At 42.0% G+C, this 18475-nt stretch overlaps 1 protein-coding gene across 2 annotated transcripts in view; it reads right to left on the bottom strand.

The window, feature by feature from the left end:
• The window catches only part of PAK5 (p21 (RAC1) activated kinase 5), a 334352-nt gene that overhangs the window by 13550 nt on the left and 302327 nt on the right, over positions 1-18475 (bottom strand). For both annotated transcript variants that reach the window (XM_004697833.2, XM_045295289.1), the window contains exon 7: positions 14525-14651. In XM_004697833.2, coding sequence (XP_004697890.1) covers positions 14525-14651 — 127 coding nt within the window. The remainder of the gene's footprint in view (positions 1-14524; positions 14652-18475) is intronic.

Below are 18475 nucleotides of genomic sequence, written 5' to 3' on the forward strand. Positions count from 1 at the left end.
GGGGGTACTCTTCATATTCCATTAATTCCTAGAGCCTTGTTATGGCTAATGCTTTCAGTGTAGCTTGAATGTCTTCCTTCAACACCGTTGGTTCTCGTTTATATACTACTTCCTGAAATGCAGCATGTTGGCTAGTTCTTTCTGGTATAATTAATTTGGGTATTCTTTCCATCTTTTGTTAATGCTTCCTGAATTATTCAATATTTTGCCTACAGAATCTTTCAAGATTGAAATCTGAGGCTTGGATTTTTTCTGAGTTCTTTCAGTTTAGTACAGACTCAGCATGTGCTTCTCTTTTTGTTTTCTAATTCTAAGTCTGCACATTTCCCTAGAACATATAGCTTTATCTTCTCGGACTGCCTTTGACATTTGCTGTTCGGCTCTTTGACGTCATCATTTCTTCCATTTGACATCCATTTTGATTTTTTCTTTCTTTCCTGTCTTTTTGATAACCCTTTTCTTTCTTCATGAATGATTTTCTTGATGTCCTCCTACAGCTCATCAGGGCTTTCATTAGTGTTCAATGCCTCAAAATATAGTTAGTGATGAAGTTATTGGGCATAATGGCTCTTTAGTGAATAATTTAATTGTGTCAGCAAATGGTTGAAAGAGTCCGTATGGACCGGCAACATTAGGTCCTTTACGTAGTTGTATATATCCTAGTACTTTTCATTCAAGAAGTGTAAGGAAAGCTACTGCTAGGAGAATGGGAACAATTAGTGATAAGAGATTAATAATAAACATTATTAAGAAGAGGAATTGAACCTCTGGTAGCAAGTTTTGAGATGTTCTTGAAATTTAAGTAGAATAGATTCCAGGTTGTCTTTTGGACATATTTTAATTTCCTTTACCTTCAGCCTGATAATATATATGAGCAATTGATAGTCTGTTCCACAGTCAGCCCTTGGCCTGGTTTTAGCTGATGATATTGAGCCACTCCACTGACTCTTCCCACAGATGTATCATTTTGATTTCTGTGTATTCCATCTGGAGAAGTCCATGTGTACAGTATCTTTTGTGTTGTTGAAAAGAGGTATTTTCCTAAGAATAAGCCATTGGTCTTGAAAAATTCTATCAGTTGATCCCAGCTTTCTTTCTATTTTCCAACTATTGTACCTTCTGCTTTGTTTCCAACATTTGCATTCCAATTGACAACAATTAGTAATTTATCTTGATTACACATTTGATCAATTTCCAACAGATGTCCTTGGTAGAATTCTTCAATCTCTTAATCACTTAGTTTTGTGTTTGGCACCTAAATTCAAGTAATAGTTGTACTGATTGGATTTCTTTGAAGCAGACAGATACAATGCTATCGCAGACAGCACTGAATTTCAGGCTTGATTTTGATAAGGAATGCCACCCTATTCCCTTTGCTTGAGATATTCACGGCATAGTAAATCATGTGATTTTCAGTTTCGAAGTGACAAACACCAGTCCATTGCATCTCAATAAAAGCCTAAGATATTGATTTTTATGCATTCCATTTCATTTTGGATGACTTCCGATTTTCCTACACTCACACGTCTTACATTCCAAGTTCCAATCATTAGCAAATTTCTCCTTACCTTGAGTCCTGCCCCGTCAGCAAATGACATTCCTGAAGCTTCCATTCCCACGGGCTTTACATGATGCAGGTTACTATGGTTGAGTCCACTCTGAAAAATCAACTCCTCCTCAGTCACATTTTGAGTGCCCTCGGACCGGAGGGGCCCATTTCCCAGCAGGATCTCTGACAATGTTCTGCTTTTATTCATCAGGCCTTCAGTCTCTCGCAATAGTTCAATGTTATACATTCAGTTTTCAGCCGCTCTTTCCTCCGAAGTGGGAGCTGAGTTCTTCTTTGTTGTCTGTTCTTAGTCCGGAAGCTCCAGTCAAACCTGTTCACTCGGTGACCCTGCTGACATTTTAAATACCAGAGACATCGCTTCTGGCATCACAGCCACACACAAGCCACCACAGTATGACAAAGTGACAGACAAGTGGTGGAAACAAATGAGGTAGAAAATATTATCAGGGCAGGAGTACTTGGGTGGGAGAGGAAGCAGAGAGTGGCTGCCCCAGGAGTGTGGAAGGGGCAGTCAGTCATTGGATCTTGTGGGGAACCCCTGGCTTGGTGAATATCCAATGGAAAGGGGCCCCGCATCACCATACAGGTAGTACCTCAATGCCCACCTTGTGGTGACACAATACCTTGTGATCTGTTGAGCATGATCTGCACTTGGAAGTATTGATCCAGGAAGGTTCCCCCTGATATCAATCCCCATATTTAGGGTCAAAAGAACCCAATTGAGAGATCGAACTGTGTGGGACCAAAAATTGTGGGTTTTGGCTCAACGTGGAACTATGATCACATAGTGTCTGGAGTATTTGGGTCATTGGGATGATTTATGATGACAATAGTGCAGCCAACTTGTATCCAGAGCAGAGGTGATTGATAATGCTGTAACTTCTTTGTTTATATGGGATTTTTCTCTTTCTTTTTCTCTTTTTGGGGGTGTGTGTACTGTTTGTTTGCTGGTTGGCTTATGGCTGTTATTGATGCAGTTGGTTTTATAGGGTTGTGATTTTGTCATATTACAACCATAAATCTTAGATGTGGAAATCCTATGGACAAGCAAATGGAGTCTTAACTCTAGCCCCAATTCAAGAACAGTTAGTTCTGACAACATGGCCCTGCTTGGCACTCAGCTTCATGAAAGTATCACTGAAGATAAGGGTGATACGGCAAAGTGTGGTGAAGAAAGTAGATGGTGCCAATCAGAATAGTGTCTGGGGTCTTCAAGGTTTGTATTCAAACAAGCAGCCATAAAAGCAAGGAGTCAACTAAGCCCACATGGACGAAGCACACCATCCTGTGTGATCCAAAGATGACAATTGCAAAATTCAAATATGGTAAAGGAACACCCAATTTGTAGAAGGTTATGGAGGACAGTGGGAGCCCCAAGCCCATCTGCAGAGTATCTGGTCAGACTGAGCCACTGACAGATCCTCTCTAGCCACAGGCAAGGTTCTCAAGCAGCCTAACTATCAGGCAGAGATCATTATAATATGGATTATGCTGGATAAACTCGCTACTTGGCCAGCAGACCTCCATATAGACCTGACCTAAATTTGGTCTGAGTGCAAGTATCTCTTACTTGCTCTGCGACAGAAAATTATTCCCATACATTTTGAATGTTGATAGGGGTCTTTTTTTTCTTACTCATTATTTGTAGTTTTGTTGTAAAACTATAATAAAAATATTAAAATATAATATAAATATTATGTATATTATATTAAATAAAATATAAATAAAATATTATTATTACTTTATCCTTACCACCTTATTCTGATTTTGTTTTTGTTGTGTTTCCCAGATTGTGATGCACAGGAGTGGATACATAGTGATAATAACTCATACAAGGGTTCACAGAGGATGCAGGGGTGAGGGGTGGGTGGTAGGGAGGAAAAGAGGATTTCAGGAATGAAAAATGAAGGTGGAAGCGGGGAGGGGACACTACAACTGATTGTGATTGTACAACTCATTTTAAAGATGATTTAGTATTGGGGTGGGTGTTCACTATTGAACTGTATGATATGCAAACTAAGACATAGACTGATTGATTCAGTTGCCTAAAACATAGAGGAGAAATAATCTTGCTAATAAATTCTATGCCTATAACTTTAAGATAAGAAATATTAGCAATCTGAATAATTTAAAGAACTGAACATATCAGCATTTAGATATTGGCAGTTATTTATTTCAACATCTCTAGTGTGAGTTTCTCTTTCCAGATATTAAAAAACAAACAAACCAAACAAACCCCTGGCATACTAATAATTATCTCCTTGACAATAAGTAAGACGAGAAGTTGAAACTCAACATTTGGAAAGTAGGCGTGTTCTTCTGTTGTAGGAGTATAAGTGCTTTTGCTGGATTTTTACTCATCCAAGCACATAAAAGAGACAATTTTCTAAAAGAACATAATTGCATATAACATTTGCCCAAATAAATCTGCAAATAGATAATGAGAACTCAAGTAATGAGTATAATATAGCACTGGAGGCAGATCTTAAAAGTGAATCACATAGACTCTTAGCTAAGCCTTCTTTTTGGTAGAATTGTATAACTTAGCTGTTCAGGAATCCAGCTTTGCTTCCCGAATGTGGTCAGGCTAGGAGAACTGTAGCTAGTTCATTGTCTGTCCCTAAAAGGAGAAGAGTGTTACACAGGAACCAGACAAGGAATTGAGTTGAAGGATGTCATTTAAATTTTAGATCCTACTCCGCTAGGATGTGTCATAGGCAGTAGTCAGGGGCCTCACAATACAATAGGAGTAGGGCCCAAAAGAATATATTCATGGGATACCAGAGCTTAATGTCCTTCGGTATGTGGAAATCGTTGTTGCATATACTCTAACATAGGCTTTTGTCTGTGCCAGGGTTTTAGCTGAGGCAAAAGATTAATGTTTTTATGCCTGATTTCTGTGTGATTCCCATAAAGGCACTGGTATTCAAAGTATGTGGTATAAGCATCACCTGGGAACTGGAAATAATGTGGGTATTGGGGTCTCGGCCCTGCCTAAATGAATCAGAATGTCTTATTCAATATCTGCGTAAAATATTTTTGTTAGCACAATTTTATATATCAATATAGCCCTGGTGGCAGGGTGGGTTTAGTGTTGGGCTGCTATTCACAAAATAACTCGTCCAAATCTACCAGTGTTAAGGGAGAAAGATTAGGCTGTTTGCTTTCTAAAAGATTTACAGTCTCCAAAATTCAATATAGAGTGACTTTGAGTTGAAAATAACTTATTGGCAGTTTTTTTTAACGCGTGTGTGATATATACACGTAACATATTTTGCGTGTGATAATATTATAACAGTAACATTTTCCATTTTTACTTTGAAAGTTTATAATTCAGTGGCTTTAATGACATTCACAATGTTGTGCAGTCTTCACCACTATCACAGAAATGTTTTCACCACCCCAAACAAGAAACTTCATCCTCACTCATTTAGCAACAACTTCCCATCAGGCCCCATTTCCTCGCCCCCGGTAACCACTCATCTAATTAGATCTTTATGCATTGCCTATGTTAGATACTTCATATACATGAAATCATGGAATATGTGTCTGAAGACACAACAGAGTCACCCATGTCATAGCTTGCACCAAGATTTCATTTCTCTTAATGGCTGCATAAGGTTCTATTTATGTGTATATTAAATTTTGTTTATTCATTGATCTGGTGAATAATGGTGTACAGCATCTGCCGGAGTCCCTGCTTTCAATTTTGGGGGTTTATCCTTGGAGTGGAATTACTGAATCATAGGATAATGTTATGCGTAATTTTTTGAGCACACACCAAACTGTTTTCCATAGCAGCGGCATGTTGAAGAGACTACTCAAATGACACTATTACATTCCCACCAACAATTTATGATGATTCCAGTTTCTCCACATTTTGGTCAACACTAATTATTGTCTATTTAAAAAAATTTTATAATAGCCAATCTTTTGTGTGTAGTAGTATCTCAGTGTGGTCTTGATTGGCATTTTCCTAGTGATTAACATTATTAATCTTTTCATGTGCCTATTGGATATTTGAATATATTTTTTGGAAGAATTATTTACCCATTTATTTGATTGGGCCTTCAGCTCTCTGTTGTTATGCTGTAGGAGTTCTTTGTATATTTTGGATATTAAAGCCTTATGACACATGATTTCCAAGTATTTCCAAAACAACAAGGTTTGCTTATGCACATCCATGCTAATGCTCTTTAATGCTAAAGCTTTTTATTTTACTAAAGTCCACTTTATCCATTTTTACTACGGTTGCTTGGGCATTTATTGTCATATCTAAAAATCCATTACCAAAATATAAGGTGGTGAAGATGTACCTCTATATTTTTCTAAGAGTTTGATGGCTTCCCTCTTATACGTAGGTCACTGATCCATTTTTATTTATTTTTCATATGTGGGCACCAACCTCATTCTTCTTCATGTAGGAATGTAGTTGTCACACTACCATTTGTTGAAGAGACTACTCAAAGTCCTTGGAATGAACTTGACAATCTTGTCAAAAGTCAATTGACCATAGATATATGGATACTTTTAAACTCTCAGTTCTATTCCATTTGCTTATATGCCTCCCCTTATACAGTACCACCCTAATTTGATTATTGTAGCTTTGACATACCACCACTTGTCTGTCAGTTTGTCATACGGTCGTGGCTGTGTGTTGCTGAGCTGCTGGAAGATATGCTACCCGTATTTCAAATACCAGTAAGGTCATCCAAGGTCGACAGGCTTCAATGGAATTTTCAAACTAAACCGAAATTAAGAAGAAGGATACAGTATCTGCTTCTAAGGGGCTAGCCACTGAAAAGCCTTATGAATAACTGTAAGACGGTCATGTACAGTGCCCAAAGATGAGTCTCAGCTGGGAAGGCACTCAAAGCGCCCTTGAGGAAACCTTCTCCAGGCAGAGTGGGTCATAAGGACATGGATTGAACCAAGGGTTCAGGACCTTTATTTGCTGAAGGGGCATGGTTCAAAAGGAGAAGACACCATTGCAAACATCCACTAAGAATCAGAATGTGGAATTACAAAGTATGAATCTAGGAAAATTGGAGGTTGTCAAAATCTAACTGGAACAAATTAAGATCGATATGTTAGGTATTGGTGAGCTGAAATGGAGAGTTATTGGCCATCTTGAATGAGAGTCATTTGGCCTACTATGATGAAAATGATAAATTCAAGAGCAATGGTGTCACAATCACAAAGACCACTCCAAGACCTATCTGGAAGTAATATCTATATGCATACAAGGAATTGGAGTTAATACAACTATTATTCAAATGTACACACCATCAACAAATGTTAGTGATGACAAAATTGAGGCAGTCTACCAACTTCTTCAGCCTGTAATTGATCACACTTGCAATCAGGATGCATTGATAATTACTGGTAATTGGAATGGGAAAGATAGAAACAAAGCGGGGGTGGGAACAGTAGCTGGAAAATAGAACCTTGGAGATAGAAATGAAGCTGAAGATTGCACGATGGCATTTGGTAAGACCAACACCTGCTTAACTGCAAATCTCTTTGTTCAACAATACAAACACCGGCTATGCACGTGGACTTTGCCAGAATCAAATCGAAGTGGATCTGCCGGGGCAGGTGATGGAGAAGCTCTCTATCGGCAGCAAAATGAACCAAGGGCTGGCTGTAGAACAGACCATCAATTGCTCATATGTAAGTTTAGGTTGAACTTAAAGGAAATTAAACAAGTCCATAGATTGGACACATTGAACACCAATGACACAACACCCTCAGAGCTGTGGGATGGAATGCAGATGATCACACGGGAAAGAGAAAAGATTCATGTGGATGTCAGAAGGGATTCTGCAAACTTTTCTTGTTGGCAGAGCGGCTGAAGCAATTATGAAGTACAGCAGCTGAACTAAAAATTTCAAAGAGCAGTTCAAGAACTCAAAATATGATAATAAAACGTGCACAGACCTGGAATTAGAAATCCCAAAGGGAAGGACACAGTATATATCAAACTGAAAAAACTCAAGCCTCAAGTCGCAATAATGAAAGGTTCTGAGTAAAATATTGAACTGTGAAGGAAGCATCAAAAGATAATGGAAGAAGTGTCTCCACAGAATGGGGCGTGCACATGCAGACCCCACCATGGTGCACCAAACCTCACGGGCAGTGTTACTATGTGGAACAATGCATGAAGAGTGGCCTACAGGATCGGCCCCAATCAGAGCCAACCTGACCCCCTCCCTAGAAGGGGTGCTACAGAGGACAAGACTAGACCTACAGGTTGGGGAGAGGGGCTGGCATGCCACGCCCACACAGAAGCAAACCAAGAAGGGAAAGGAGAGAGGGACAGCATATCGGCACACCAAGCCGGGGGAAGACAGTTACTCGAGGGTGAGTTACCAAACAGGCTACCATTGTGGACAGCTATTTAATTTAATCCTGCGGAGGAGGACTGGGAGTCTGGGTAGAACACTTGCTTCATAGTAATTGTATCCAAGGTTGAGAGAACTGGGGCATTTATACACCAACTCCCATCACTTTCTGGTGTGTTACTTCTGAGATAGGGGAAGACAAGAATTTCTAGCTTGGAAGAACACATTCCAATGGCCAGAGAACATCCTCAGGAAAAGGGATGCCTTGGAGCAAATCCGAAGGAAGCGGAGGTCACGAGCACTGTCGTCACCCAAGGATAGAGGTGGGCACCACCACCAGCTCTCATCCATCAAGCACAATGTGGCCAGTCTAATTTTTAAATAAGTCTGGAAATTTATGTACAATCTCCCATTATAAACACGTGGGAATGAGGAAAAACCACGAAAGTCTCACAACTTTTGTCTGAAGGCTGAATTTGGCCCATAGACCACTTGCATGACCTTTTCCAATATTAGGCTTAATAGCTTATGGGTTTGGATTCCATTCCACTCAATCATATGGTTCAAAATCAGTAACTTTTCATCCTAGGAGTCCATAAATATCCTTTTTCAAAAGCAATATCAACCATCAATCACAAGGGCAGAGGAAATGTCTTCAGATTATAAAACATCTACCTTATTCACTTCTGAGAGCTTTACACAAATGTATTCATTTCATTCTTGCATCTACTCTGTGAAATCTACTCTTTCAACCCCCAAACATCACATCCTCCTGGTTAACACAGATGAGTGAGTGGTTCATAGACAGTTAATTCTTTATGCTGTGGGCAATTAGTGAACAATCTATTTTTCGTTAATAGTAACCAATTTACGTTGTGGTCATTTAAGAGGTCAGAAAGAATTTATCCTCTTCAATCTGAACCTATTCACTATCATTTTTAGTCCCCACCCCCAACCCCCGGGTGTATGAAATAATTATCAATTCGCAGGAGATCACAAAGAAATGTACAGGCAAAGACTGCACACCCTTGGTCATAAAAATGCATGTACCTTGTTTTCTTGGGACACTCTTGCAAACCAGCCACCATGTGAGAGAGTCCAGGTCAGATGGGGAGGTCACACTGTAGTGGTTTCCATTGATACTCTGAGCTTCCAGCCAACAGTCAGGACTAGCTTCCTGACATGTGAGGCTGTCTCCTAGATGACTCCAATTCTAGCTCTCGTCCAACCCCAAGTCAAAGCAAAGCTGCTGGGCTGAGCCCACCCTGTCAGAGCCACGTGAGAGCGTGGAAAAATGACGCATGCTGTTGTAAGATGTTAAGCTTTGTGGTAGTTTGCTATCTGGAAAAAAATCAGTCCAAAACTTTCTGCACTGTTGAACACCACACTCTAATTGGTTCATATAAAAACAATGCTCTCGCCTTTTCTCAGAGCAGCCACATCCCATTTCTGCTTGCTTTCTGTTCAAAACACGCTCTTTGATCTGTGCAAACTAAGGAAGCCCAATGGAGTCAATGCGGCGTGCTGTTCTGAATGTGGCCATGCAAACTCCAGCCAATGTGGTCAAGAGACACGGGATCCCCTCCACAGGCTCTTCCCTCTGTCTGCAACACTCTTTCCCTAGAGCCTCAGCTGACCCACTTCCTCACAGGTTTCTAAAATGTTGCCAAAGAGAAGGTCTCTATCCAATCTCTATCCGGTAGAGGGCTTTCCCCCATTGCTCTCCATCTTTGTTCACCAAATGTGTGGTGAAGGAGATCTTTACTCTCATCACTTCATTTGTCTATCTACTATTACACCCCATTGTCTTTCAAGCAACCCAGATGAACCTAGTGATGTTGCTTTGCATATACTTAGGAGCTAGAAGAAGGAGGCCTTCAACTGAATGAATGAGCAAACCAGTAAGACTAGAAAGCACTAGAAAGCTCACCTGCCCCTGTGAGCTCTTTGCTGGGTGTGTGGACGTGCAGGAGATGTTCAAGACATTTGTCCTGCCCTGGAGAGTGACAAGGGAATGATTCATAGTCTCTTGGACAATGTGGGGAGGGGAGCTCTTCCAGGCAGCTGATGAAACAATGAATTACCTAGTTTGATTTTGACATCTGACGTGCTCAGATGTCTGTGCTATCAATGTCCAGGAACAGGGATGAGAGCCTGATTCTAAATTGTCCTTCTTTGCTTTCCCTGTGCGTGCTAGTTCTGAGAGTCCATTTGTGGGGGCGGTTTAATGCTTTGCACATTGTGTTCTGAGGTGGGAGATATGCCAACGTGCTTCCAGACGGAGTCAGGCCAGGTAAGGATGGCTGCATTTTCTCTATAGCTCTCCTGATCTACAGGAGATTACATAAGGAAATGCCCACCTATTCTTCCCTTCCCTGTCTTCACCTTCTTGTGCAATGTGACTTTGCAGTTTCTTCCATCAAGAGTTAAGTCTATTTCTCTATTCTTTGTATATGGACTTGGCCATGGGACATTAAGCCAAACACCAAACTCACTGCCATTGAGTCAATTCTGACTCATAGGGAACCCTATTGGACAGGGTAGAAGTGCCCCGTGTGGGTCTCCAACACCGTAACACTTAACGTGAGTAGAAAGCCTCAGCCTTCTCCTATGGAGTGGCTGGGGGTTTCAAAGTGTTAGCAGCCAAGGCTTCGGAAGCAGCATAGAACCCGATGGCGGGAAACTGCTCCCACGCTGGGGTCTGTCTCTCCTGCTGTTTTGGAGAACCTTATCGTAGCCACCATGTGAACAAACCAGGGGTGCTCTGCTGAGGAACTGCTGGGTGGTACAAACAACTAATGTGCTCAGCTGTTAACCCAAAGGTTGGAGCCAGGCTGAATGTACCCAGAGACCTCTTATAAGAGAGACCTGGATCTTTTCTGAAACAAACAAGTCCTGGAAAGTGTTCTGGAGCAGTGTGACTCTGACTCACAGGGGGTGGGCATGGGAGGGAATTAACGCAATGGCAAATCGGTAGGCTGCTGGGAGATGACTGGCACATGGTCCGGCTCCTTCTGTTCCCCCGCCGAGAGTGAGCGAGTCAGCAGACAAATGAGGAAGGCCATCAGCTGCAGGCTGGCCAGAAATGCACGGGTGAGCCCAGCTGATAACACACATGAGTGCTTCCAGCTGAGGTCAGTCCATCTGACAACGCATGGACACTTGAGCAATAAATGGTTGCCATTTTAAATCCGTAAAGGTTGAAGTGGTTGGTTTTGTGGCTAAAGTGGATGGATACTACATCATGTTTAAAAGAATCGGTGAGCTTAAGGGCAAAATGCAGACATTTATGGATATCTATTAAGCCTAATCCTCAACATTTCAAATCAAATCTACATAGGCATGGACATATGGGAAAATAAGAAATGGGATGATCAGAGACCTGTATTAGATCCTTTATGCTTTTCTGAGCTTATAAAATGTTCTGCAATACAGTGAACCCTCGCCACTTCGCGCTGAGGCTTCACTCTATCGTGGTTTTTGCGTAACAGCGCATGCTCTGTCATTACTGCCACTGATTGGCTCATACTGTACACGCTTGATGCTAATAAATGATAATTGTAACGTCCAAAATGTTTTACTGTATTTTCCCTTTTTCGTTTAATAAATTGGGTAATACGAGTGTAATGGTGACTAAAGGATGTTTTTTCATGTCCTCTATGCTCTAACTACGAAAATATTTGATTTACAAATAAGGAATCCTACTTCGCGGAATTTCATTTATCACGGTAGGGTCTAGAACCGATTAACCGCGATAAACGAGGGTTCACTGTAATATTTTCAGTCTTTTTAAAACAAAAAAGAAAAAGCAAACTACATAGGTATTTTCAACTGGTCTCTGCTCATCCCCAGATAGTTGCTGGTAGGACATGAATGAACATGTCTGTGTAGCTGCAGTTGCTGGGCCTTAAAAGAGGGTGATGTCAGAAGGGATGGCTGGCTTCCTGCAGTCCAGGGCCGGTGCATGTGCTTGGAGCTGGGGGAGGTCTCAAGGGCCACAGTGGTGAAAATCTAAGTTCATCAAGTCCTCCATCCAACTAAGCCTCCTTTAGAATACCAAAGCATGATGCCTTTGGCTTTTGTAACGCATGTGTTCTGTTCCCTGATTAACTGCGGAGCTGTGGTAGTATTCTGAGTATCCGGTAGAGTTGAGCCTGGAGATACTAGTGTATGGATATCATTCTTCCTTCTAGATCCACACTTTTCCCTTTTCAATTCCCTGGAGGGCCAACCTGTGTGGATTGCACTGATGGCTTTCAATTGGTGCCTGCCACTGGGGAGCCCCATAAGGAAGTTGGAAAGGAGCAAAAGCGCAGGTCCACCGTGGCCTTCCTCTCACAATCAAAGCACTGTGCAGACAGCCATTTCTATTTCTAGACTGTAGTAACCACCATGTTTCCCCAAAAGTATGACATCCCTTGAAAATAAGACCTACTTACAGTTTTGCCTCTCGCTGAAATATAAGGCATCCCCTGAAAATAAGACCTCCCCGATAATAAGGCCCCCGAAGCTACCGTAACTCTGGACCATAGTGGTGGGCGCTGCCGCACAGCTCACTGTTGGCCGCAGCCCAGCTAAAGCAGACAGGAAGTGTGAGGTCTCTTTTAATCAGAGAGCCCACGCCGCTGCCAGGACAAACTGTCCGCCTGCTGCTCCCTCTGCCCTGATGGAGTCTGGCTGACTCACAATTAGTGAGTTGCATGGGGCAGGAGTTGGGTACATTGTGTGGACACACAGGGGTGACTGAGGTAGGGGGGAAATGTCTGATAAAGGGGTGGGGGGATGTCTGGTGAAGGTGTCCACTGGCACAGGGGTCGGGGGAGGGTGATCACTGAAAATGACACAGGAGAATTAGAAGGGGTTATAAAATGGTAATCCCCCCTCTGATTCTCCTGTGTCATTTTTTTTAACCCCTAGACACGAGTGCAAAAAGAAAAAGCTACTCCATGGAGTACAAGAGAGGAATCATGGAAGACTCTTGGAGCCAAAATCTAACTGCTTTCTGCAAAGAGAAAATGTTGAGTATCCGATTGGTCTGAAAATGGTGAGCAGAATATGGTAACCTCATTGAACAAGTGGACAAGGGAAATGCTCAAAAGTGCAAATGTGGATCAGGTTGGCAACCATTATTTTCTGATCTGTGAATGGGTTGTTGACAGGAGAGCAAAGGCTTTGGTTGTGAACAGGGCTCAGATTCAAGAATTTGCCCTTGCAATGGCACCACAGTTTGACATAGCCCCCGAAGACTCCAAAGCATCACAACACTGGCTGGATAATTTCCTTCAGCGAAGTGAACTGTCTTCAGGAAGATCCACAACATTGTTTAGGCTGGAAGATGTTCAAGTTATTAAGTGAGCACTTGCATTCAAGTCCTTTATTGATGATGCTGACTATTTCTAAGGGCAAGAAGGAAAAGATTGAATGTGTTTTGGGCATTTTTATTCTTGAAACTGAAAAAGCCTGGGCCACACAAGCAGTTATAAGGAAGTGGGTCAATTTAATGCTGCTGCTTGTTATGCGAGGGAGCCAAAGAGGTCTGCTAGTCTGGGATGCAGCCAGCACTCACCGCGCTAAAGACATGAAGACATTTCTTCACGAAAGAAAAGTAGATCAAATAATGATTCCCGCAGGAATGATGGCCTATCTCCAGACTCTTGATATTGCAATAAACAAGCCATTCAAGAACTATTTGCACATGGAAATTAATGACTACACTGAAAATAGAGTGGAGAGAAATCAGCGTGGAAACTTTGTGAAACCTAAACTGCAAGAGGTTGTGACTTGGGTGAAGAATTCATGGGAGAATATCACTGACAGTTGCATTGCAAATGCACTACGAGCAGGCTACCTTGACAAGAAGTACTCATTTAAGGACACTGCTATTCTTGATACTGTAGAATTCACAGTTTGTCTGGTTATGCTGGTTTGTGATGACAACTACTACCATACCATATACAGGTAATACATTTCCTTTTTTTTCGTTCAACAATAAATGTGTACCATATTCTTCTTCATGGAAAAATAAGACATCCCCTGAAAATAAGACCTAGTGCATCTTTGGGAGCAAAAATTTATATGACACTGTCTTCTTTTCGGGGAAACAGGGTACTAACCTCACCGCTTCAGGTAAGGACCCTACGAGTAAAGGACTACATGAATCCTTTGCATCATTCCTTAGGATTTTCCTACATGTGTCTATACCTTTATAAATTGCCCATGAATAAAACTCTTCTCAAATTACCATGCGGAATTTGTCATCTGTTTTCTCCAGAGACTGAGAAATACTGCAGCACAATAATCAGGTGGACACAGCCCTAAAACAGCCAGTTCCTTTCTCCCCCAACAGAAATAGGAATGTGGCAGAGAAGAAAAGAAGTTTCCATTACTTCCTACCTCATTGTTAACGCACAATATTATGTATTAAATTCAGGTCACAGGTATTTCTGACTAACAGGATGACACAGAGCATGATAATTTCCTTTTACCAAGGCTCTCGGAAAGTCAGTGGCTGACTTGTGACTAAGAAAACAGTATTATGAGAAATTGTTCTTAGGAGGATTATGCCCACAATGGATGAAGTGATTGGAAGGGTGCAACCTGCTAGTCTTACCCGGCCATCACTGGTCAGGAGGATGGAATCACTCTTGATGTCCCTGTGGATCACTCCTTGGTTGTGAAGGTAGGAGAGGGCTCTCAGCACGGACAGACAGACAGTAGCTATCTGTTCTTCATTCATCCTGGAAAGGAAACGACATGTAAGAAGCAAGGAGAGTTTTAACAGGATCTCTGAAATGATCAAGAAAGGCTGATCCCTTGAGTGCTGAAGAACCAGCCCAAGCTCTTCAGTTCATGAATGGAAAATCTGTAGGCAAGGAAAAGTAAGTCTGCGGGATCCGAGATTTGGAGCATAACATCGTCAGTGCCAACACCACCAACACCATCCTTGACACTGACCCTGAAAGAGGCCAAAAATAAGTCAAAGGAAAGAAAGCCCTTTCACTGGTTTGGGGTCATTAATACCAATGACTTCTGCGGCTCTTACAGAAACTTCTCTGGGCATCCAAGAATCTCAGGGTCCTCCAGAGAGTGCACACTGAAGATGTGAGCTGAGGTGCTCGGGGTGGCTGCCGGGTGACCTAGAGTAAGGGCTTTCGTTTCTTCAGGTCTCATCTTGGAACCAGAACAACCACAGTCCTCTTCAAGGTTGGATTCAGACAGATGGTACTTGGATGGCTAACCTACTCCCTTCTGCGACCTCTCTCTACCTTCCATAAGTTCCCCCTTTTCCTTTTTCAGGAGATGGACATTTTTGTTGTTCTGGGTCCTTCTTGTGGGCAGGAGTTACTGTGAACTTGGAGCTACTGGAAACGAAGGAGTCCCTCTGTGGTAGAAATGGTTACTGTGCTGGGCTGCTAACTAGAAGCTCAGAGATGCAAGTCCACCCTCAAAGGCACCTGGAAGAAAATTCTGACAACCTACTTCCAACAACTCAGCCACTGGAAACTCCCTGGAAGGACTATTGGTTTAACTGCAGAGTTGCTTCAAAAGAAAGGCCTGCTTTCCAACCCTCAGAGCCAGGATAGCCCTATAGAGCACAGTCCTACTCTGTACATGGAGTTTCCATGAATCAGAATCATGCTTAGTTAAGTTAGTGATGCATCCTATTGGTTTTATGTCTGAAAAACCCTGACAGAGAACTTGAAACACACCAATATGCAAGCAAAAGAAGTTGGCAGGAGCAACAAAGTGTATAATTGACCAGAGCCCAAACTTAAGGACTCCCTTGGAAAAATGCAGTCATCACAGGTAAAGCTGAGTTCATCCATACTAGGAAACGCATGAACTTGAATGTGTGTTTTAGCTTCATTGACATCCGCCAACTCTGCCTGGTTTCACATTGGGATTCAAAAGAAAAACCCAAGGAGATGGTCAATTAGGAGAACATAAAGGTATACAATTGATGAGCTTAATAAGGCACACACTTTTCTTCAAAGTGGGTGGCTACACAGCTAAGAATCAGTCACATTCGAAGGCAGATAAGAAGAAATGTTTTACTAGAGATTGGAAATTGCAACTCCTGAGTTTTCTGTTTTCCGGCTGGTGTGATGGACGTTTTCCCATCTGCTAAAGACATATCCTTCAGTGGCTCACTTACAGTAGCTGCCACAGGAGCAAGCACAGCCCCACCACCATCATAAATCTAACTCGTGTCCTTGGAGCCCAGAGGCCTTGAATTATTTGAAAACAGCATCAAAATGCTTTCAATGGTCAACAATAACAGCACTTAATTGCCTCTGCGTCTCAATCAGTTTCGGCAAAATCACCTTTGAGTTGTCACGCGATGGTTTTGAACTCTGCTGCGTCAAATGGAGAATAACTTCATGGTTTTCCATTTCTTCAGGCAGGAAAGCTGGTATGGGAGACTGTCAACTCTTTTCTGGGGTCAACCCCAAATTCAAATCCTGGCTCTGTGAACATGGTCAAATGTGTGATCTTTCTTGAGCAAGAGAACATCATCTGTGAGTTGTAGTCACTTAGTTACAGAGATGGGGAAGATCACCTGAGACAAAGCAGGAAGACTGACTGGCCTGCTTGCCCCTTCCCTCTCCCTCCTGGGACCCAATTTCTTGGAAATCAAATACAATGCTGTTTAACAAGGTGCTAGGTTATTGCTCAAACGTCAGTAGACTTATAAACAGCCGGCTGTCTAACTAAATAGTGGACTTCCTTTTGGTGGGTTTGGGTTAAATATGTAGTGTGGTGGCACAGTGGTTACAGCACTGGACTGCCAACAAAACGGTCAGCGGTTAACTAGCTGCTCCCAGAGAGAAACATGCAGCAGTTTGCTTCCCTAATGGTTTATAGACATGGAGACTATGGGGTCAGTTCTACTCTGTCTTGTAGAGTCCTGTGAGTTAGAACTTACTCATTGGCAGTGGGTTGGGTTTGCTTTTTCAGGGCTGGGGTGGGACCCAAGATTTTACACTTCCACTCAGCTCCCAGGCGATGTGGCTACTGCTGGTCTTCAGACAACACTCTGAACAGCAAGATGTTCAATGTTTTATAAAGCAATCCATTTTAGCATGAGTTATTTTACAGAAACTTACCATAGTTAGGGAGCCCCAATGTACTTAGTCTAATTTATACCTTTGCTTCTTTGAGTCCCACCCAAGTCTCTCTGGGAGTTTTTTTTTTTTTAATTTTATAACTTTTTACATTGCTTAGAGGCTAACAGGGTGCAGATGTCTCCTGGAAGGGCCTGAGAACATGGAGGCTCTCCTTTTATTTGCCTAACTGTTAGGGACCAGAATTTAATTCTGTATTTCAGGTGACACCATCGCTCACTCAATAAAGCACTGATTGAACCATCAGTTTAGGGAGCTCAAAGTTCAGATTGTGTTCCTTGGCAAACCTTTTCTTCTTGTTCTCTAGAGCTTCCCTGCTTTTAAGGGAGAAAATTAGTTGACAAAAGTTGGTAGAAGAAAGTTGGAAAATACAATGGGTTACAGAGGTTCTCCCTTAGTCGACGCCCTCAGACACACAATCAGAATGAAGGAAGGACCCTGAGAGTCCCGCACAGCCATCTGCAGCTCGCCAAGGCAGGAAAAAGCCCCTACCGTGGGCATATTTTGTTAAATTGCTTTAGATGTAAAACATTTATCTTATTCTTAGATCAAATGAAGACGATCTTACATGCTATTTTGGTGAGGCTGGGAGAGGTGAGGTGGGAGCATCTTGTGTGTACCCCGAAGGAACCTGCCAGCTGAGATGCTGGCAATCAAATTGCAGGATCTTCACCATGTGGCTTTGTTTGTGGATCGTCTTCTACAGACTTAGCTGTGAGGGATTGTGGAGGGGGAACAGTCTGTTCTATCCCTCCAAAGCTCTCTAATACTTTTCTTGTAGCTTTGCTTTGTAAAAATCTGTTGTTGCTCACTGGGACCCACATATAATTAAGGGGCCGTGAACACCCAGTGTCTTCATGACAACCCTCTCTTAACAAATTGCATGCTATTTATTTCTTTACGTATTTTAGTTATTTTAAAAACCTTTATTTCTATTTTTTAATCCATAATTTATTGGGAGCTCTTACAAATGTCAAAACATTCCATAATTTCCACCTACAATTCTGTTATTCTCTCCCCTCGAGTGGAGTTATACAGTCATCATTGCTATAAGATCCCCCCTGTCTTTCCATATCCTCAGGGAATCATTGCTCCCATTGCTGTTTCTGTAGGGTCATTCATCCTGGCATTCCTGCATTGAACGATCTTATGTAGGTCTAACATATTGATGAGGTGAAACATAAGCCTTAATACTAAGGGGAGGAAATATTAAATAACCAGAGGATAGTTATGGGTTTCATCAGTGCTATACCACAGCCGGAATTCCTCATCCCTCCCATGTGGCCCCTCTGTGAGGCCTGTCCAATTGTCTTGCAGGTGGGTTTTGGGTCTCCACTTAGTCCATTTAGTCCTTGACATCCATTTGATTGCTTGCTTTTTAAACTTCTGATATCTATTCCCATCAACATCTCCTGATCACACAGGCTGGTGTGGTT

The sequence above is a fragment of the Echinops telfairi genome, unplaced genomic scaffold (assembly GCF_000313985.2).
Source record: "Echinops telfairi isolate 266 unplaced genomic scaffold, ASM31398v2 ScPeMD7_5592;HRSCAF=6446, whole genome shotgun sequence".
NCBI lineage: Eukaryota > Metazoa > Chordata > Mammalia > Afrosoricida > Tenrecidae > Echinops > Echinops telfairi.